The sequence below is a fragment of the Corylus avellana genome, chromosome 3 (assembly GCF_965113065.1).
Source record: "Corylus avellana chromosome 3, dhCorAvel1.hap1.2, whole genome shotgun sequence".
In the NCBI taxonomy this organism is placed as follows: domain Eukaryota; kingdom Viridiplantae; phylum Streptophyta; class Magnoliopsida; order Fagales; family Betulaceae; genus Corylus; species Corylus avellana.
Genome location: NC_142492.1, coordinates 22,590,013 through 22,596,078, shown reverse-complemented (window position 1 = coordinate 22,596,078; position 6,066 = coordinate 22,590,013). Strand labels below are relative to the sequence as shown.

The window sequence follows — 6,066 nt, the reverse complement described above, 5'->3', positions numbered from 1 at the left end:
TACGAAGCAACTCCAACAGTTAACAGGTAGAATAGCAGTACTTAACCGATTCATTTATCGGTCAACCGATAAGTGTCTGCCATTCTTTAAAATCCTGAGAAAGGCCTTTGAATGTTCTGATGAATGCGAGGAAGCTTTTGGGGAATTAAAGAAGTATTTAGTCAACCCACCTTTGCTAAGTCGAATAGTCCCAGGAAAAGTATTGTATTTATACTTAGCTGTCTTTCCAACGGCAGTAAGTGCAACCTTTGTACAATAAGAGGAAGGAGTGCAGAAGGCCGTATACTTTATCAGCCGAGCATTGAAAGGGGCCGAGGAGAGATACCCCCAAATGGAAAAGCTTGCCTTCGCTCTTACTATAGCGTCAAGGAAACTCCGACCATACTTCCAAGCTCACACGATAAAGGTTTTCACTGAATACCCTCTCAGAAAGGTGCTTCCCAAACTAGACTTATCCGGAAGACTGGCCAACTGGGCAATTGAAATTGGAGAGTTTGATATCGAATTCCTCCCTCAAAACTCCATCAAGGGTCAGGCATTGACAGACTTTCTGGCAAAATTTACTAATCTGCCAGATGCAGAACAATGGCCGAGGGACGAAAGTTGGGTAGTTTATGTGGATGGGTCATCCACAAGAAGACATGGTGGAGCTGGGGTGATATTAACCACCCCAGAAGGAGAAGAGCTGCGCAGTTCCATAAGGTTGGAGTTTAGAACTACCAACAATGAAGCTAAATACAAGGCCGTAATAGCTAGACTCGGCTTGGCCCGAGAGATGGGAGCCTAGTTTATTGAGCTACAAAGTGACTCTCAAGTAATTGTTGGGCATATCCAAGGGGAATTCGAAGCCAAAGGGGAGAAAATGAAGCTATTCTTGTCAAAAGTACAGGACTTACAGAATTCTTTCAAGAAGTTCTGCATTGTAAAAATCCTAAGGGAAGAAAACGAAAGAGCAGACCACCTTGCTCGGATAGCATCAACAGAGGAGTCTATGGGAGAATCGGAAGAGCCAGTCCAAACTCTATACCGACCTACCATAACCGAGGCAATCTCGGTCTCAACAGCAGAGGCGGTACCGGATTGGCAGAAGGAAGTGGTGGAGTATCTGGAGAGAGAAATTCTCCCACTAGGAAAGACATCGGCTATCCAGCTAAGGAAAAAAACTGCTAGATTTACCATAGTAAATGGAACCTTATACAAACAAGGTTTCATGTTACCACTTCTGAAGTGCGTTTCCAAGGAAGAATGTAATTATATACTTCGTCAGATTCACAAAGGTATTTGTGGAAGTCATTCAAGCGCAAGGATGTTGGCACATAAGGCAGTTCTAGCAGGCTTCTATTGCCCTAACATCACCAGGGACTCGGTAGAGATGGTCAGAAATTGCGACAAATGCCAACGTTTCGCTAACATTACCAAGCAACCCCCGGAGGAATTAAGCCCAGTCTCCTCACCATGGCCCTTCTCGCAATGGGGGTAGATATAGTAGGACCACTACCTCGTGGAAAGGGGGGGTGTTCAGTTTGCAGTAGTAGCTGTGGATTATTTCACAAAGTGGGTAGAAGTGGAGGCCTTAGTGAATATAACGGCTAAGAGTATAGAGAAGTTTTTATGGAAGTTTTTATAATACTTTGGTATTTCTATTAATTTTGCTTTGTATAAAACTGCAAGTTGTCTGATTGTGGAAGAACGGTAGGTTTGGGTTCGTCAAAGATTGTGGGTTGGTTTCGTTCGAGATTTGGCCGTGGAAAAACAGTGCGTTGGTACGGTGATTTGGCTATAAAAGAACGTTGGATTGGGGAGGAAGCTTCGTGGCCGGAGCGTGGGTTCATGGCCAGAGACTATCTCACCTAGAGATGACCTTTGTCGCCAGAGCCTAGGATTTAGCGTTGAAGGATGTATAAGATATTGGCTTTGGCGTTGAAAAAACTTGAAATGAATGATTCATTTTAATGGGTTATGTTTTAATTCAAGGTGTTCAATTTTAATTTTTAATTTTAATATCTTTCTTTCTTTTTTTTTTTTTTAAAAAAAAAAAAAAATGAAAGAAAGAACCAGTCTTTTAACTTTATTAAGTGGATTTTTTTTTTAATTAAGTGGCAGGATGCATATCTAGTCATAGCTGATGACTTGGCACTTATGACAGGTATCGAAAATTAATTGGTCCACGTGTCAGTGACGTGGATTTCCGTTAAGAGTAATTCTAGAAGGCATGCTTGTGTCCTACTAAGAATGATGTGGCTATTAAAATCACCATTGAGCTTGTTATTGATCATTATTGAATTTTGATCAAATAGTAATTTTAATAGCCACATCATTCTTAGTATGATACAAGTAGGACACAAGTAAGCCTTCTAAATTTATTCTTTATGAAAATCACAGGTATTTCCCGTGCTAATAACCCCTCATTAGCGGCGACTTTCAAGTCACCGCTAATGACCATTTTTCTTGTAGTATGAACTAAAAATCACTTTAGACTATAATTATCAAATAATAACTTAGACTATATTAATTGTGTGGCATATCTATAGTTATCAGAGCCGAGATTCAACATGCATGTTAAGATATAACACTTGGTTAGACTATCTCCAATCAAATTTGACTCGATTAAATTATTTTCAAAATTATGTAAAATTGATTATAAATGGCCAAAATAAATAATGCCGCTGAAGATCCTAGAGCATTTCTAACAGTGTTTCTAAACTAGTTAAATTTAGCTATTTTGTTAACTTTTCTTGCTTCAACAGATACTGTAAAATAGAAGGTTTTCCTACTATTGCTACAGTGAACTTTCATATTTACTAGTTACTATAGCAACTTGTAAGTAATATTTTATTATATTTTATTTTTCTTTCTATCTTTCTAATCTTTTCTCTCCCATTCTCTCTTTATCTCTTTTTATGGGGAAGACGAGAAAATTATAAAAAACTAATAAAATAATACTGAAAAATAATATTTAATTAGAGTAGATAGTTAAAATAGATGTTCTTGTTGGAGTGTGTAGTGAAAAACTAGTAGCTAAAATGAAAAAAAAGTTTTATTTTGAGTAGTAAAATGAAAACTCTTGCTGGAGATGCTCACGCTATTACTGTAAGATTCTACGATTAATAATTTAATACCAATGAAAATGAGTCACAAGATTAAAATTAGAGCCGCTCACAATGATTGAAAATGCTTGGCGCCACCGACTACACTGCAGTGAATGGATTAGGATTTCTTATACTTTTATAAAAATTGTAGATTTTCACATTATGAAAGTTAAGCAATTTTTATTCATTGAAACACTTAAAAAATGTCATATATTAAAAATGTGGGACGTTACAGTTGAGAATTGAGTAAATTTTCATCAGGTTCTTTGTTCTTTACGTTGTAAAAAAAACTTTAAGCAAAAATTATGTAAAAATTTTCTGAAGAATAATTATTTTCTATAAAAGTGAAGAAGAAGACTTTTGAGAAACAAGTTCTTTCTAGCTTCCTTAATAATATGCCACATTTTTTAACATATTTTATTTTTCAAACTTTCGATGCTTAGAAGTTACAATTATTAGAATTAATCTTCTATCAGGAGACTTAAGGTGGCCCACATGTCACATATATTATATGTATATAGTATATTATATATAGTTTTATTAAACAAAAAAAAAAAAAAAAAAACTTTGGGTAATTAAAGTACAGTTAACTACTAAAGGTGAAAATGTGTTTTATTTTCACCAAGTGTTGTCTCCCTTGATGGAAGGAAGCAATGGAAGATAAGTGGATAGGGGTCTTGGCCTATATAAAAGACAAGCCTGTGATATCCATCGATCACAACTTTAACGTGAAAAACAGATAGGCCAAAAATCTTATCTATCACTCTCCAATGAAGTGAGGGTTTTAGGATTGCGAATTAAGGGTTATGGGATTGTGAAGTATTCAATTCAAATGCTTAAACAACAATGGCCAGAGGTTAGTATTTCTTTAAAGTTTATATAATTTTCTCCCAAATTCTTACATTAGTGGTATGAGAGCCTACTTCTGTGCCATGTTGTTTAGTATGATAGTATCAATCTGTTGAATTTTAGTAGAATGATTGAATGTTTGTATTAGGACTACGGTTGTTGTGAGATTTCTGTTTTGGGTTTCAAGTTTCATATTGGGTATGGTTTTATGGTTTGGCCGGATCTTTAAAATTTAATGCTTGTGATGCTTTAGTGGTTTTAGAAGATTAATCTTGTTGTTTTTTATTGTGCAAAATACTCTATTTTTACAATTTTTGGAATCGTTAAAAAAAAAAAGAAAAAACAAGATTAAGATTTTCGGCCATGCCATTTTTCTTTAAAATGATGATTTCTTTTCATTGTTTTTGAATACCCATATGTTTCCAAACCCATAAATTAGTAGTCTTGATGATTCCGAACCAAAACCATGTTATAAAATCGGGTTTCAGTGCGAAAATTTGATGAAAAATGAGAAAACCCGTTTTTAGACCCGTTTACGGCGAGACCCGACCCAGATCCGTTTTTCAGAGCCGGCTGAAGGTAGGGGATGAAGTTCCCTACCCGAATGCAGGCCCACTCGCGTGCTGGGCGCGTCCAGTACACGCGCCACTTAAAAAAACAAAAAATCCCTCAGTTAATGGGGAGTTGCCAGCAGTGGGATTCGACCCCATAGACCTTGTTTTTGCATGGCCGGGTTTACCATCAAGGCAATGTGTCATTTGGTTTGATGTGCATTTATTTATTTATATATACAGTGTTGTGCCATTTTGAAATTACAAAATTAATGATGGAAAGTGCCTTTTATTGTGCATTAAGAATAGCCACAGCATCTTAAAACACAATGATGTGAAATTTTATAATGGCATTTCATATTGCAATTAAGTTGTCATAGTGATTACTTGGCCTTACAGGGAAGTGATCATTTTATATGACTTAATTAGAATAAGATAGTAAAAAAGATATTAGAAAAATTGGATACCTAATACCCACAGGTGTAGGATCTATTTTTTCTTAAGCATTTATAAAATTTACTAGTCTTATTATGAAGATACACAAACAAATCTTATGCATAATGCGATCTTTACCCACAGGGAGATTTTGATTTGTTTATGAATTTGACATTGGTTGATTCATACTATAGTTTGTGTTTATTTCAAAGCGTTAATGCCTATTCTTGGTTATTGCAGCTACTGTTTCATCTGTTTTAAATAATGAATCTTCTCATATTCCGTTTTTAAATGGAGATAATTTTTCGGGCTGGAAAGACAAAATTCTCTTGATATTAGGGTGCACAGACCTAGACTTTGCATTGCGTGTGGAGGAATCACCCGTGCCCACTAAAACAAGTTCGTTAGTAGAAAAAATTACATATAAAAAGTGGGAGCAGTCAAACCGATTAAGTCTAATGCTCATTAAGTCACATATTAGTAAGAGCATTAGAGGTTCAATTCCTCCATGTGATAAGGTAAAGGACTACTGAAAGGCCATTGAAGAACAATTTGTTAGTTCTGATAAGGCATTAGCTAGCACTCTAATGAACAAGTTGTCAATTATGAAACATGACAAATCTAGGAGTGTGCGTGATCACATAATGGAGATGAGGGACATTGCTGCACAACTTAAGTCCTTAGAAATTGAGATTTCAGAGTCATTCCTTGTTCATTTCATACTTAATTCTCTCCCTGCTGAGTATGGACCATTTAAGATTTCTTACAACACACATAAGGAAAAGTGGTCCATTAATGAACTTCTAACAATGTGTGTACAAGAAGAGGAGAGGTTGAAACATGAAAATTTGGAGAGTGCACATTTTGTGACTCATAAAAAGGGAAAAGGTGCTGAATGGAAGAAGAATGGACAAACATCATTCAAGCCTTATGGAAATAAAGATGCATGTTTCTTCTGTAAGAAAAAGGGGCACAAAAAGAAGGATTGCCTAAAGTACAAAAAATGGCTCGAGAAAAAAGGTAATCTTGATTCTCTAGTGTGTTATGAATCTAACTTGATAGATACTCATCATAATACATGGTGGATTAATTCGGGTACTACAATTCACGTTGTCAATATCATGCAGGGATTTCTCAGCCTA

General features: G+C 35.8%; 1 protein-coding gene and 1 pseudogene across 1 annotated transcript; both read left to right on the top strand.

The window, feature by feature from the left end:
- The first annotated feature begins 862 nt into the window (after positions 1–862).
- Positions 863–1,480, top strand: LOC148586943 (uncharacterized). Its single transcript, XM_088514410.1, has one exon. It carries the CDS (start codon positions 863–865, stop codon positions 1,478–1,480), a length of 618 nt encoding a protein of 205 aa, XP_088370536.1.
- A 2,455-nt stretch (positions 1,481–3,935) lies between these two features.
- LOC148586942 (uncharacterized) lies at positions 3,936–5,864 on the top strand (annotated as a pseudogene).
- Positions 5,865–6,066: the final 202 nt, after the last annotated feature.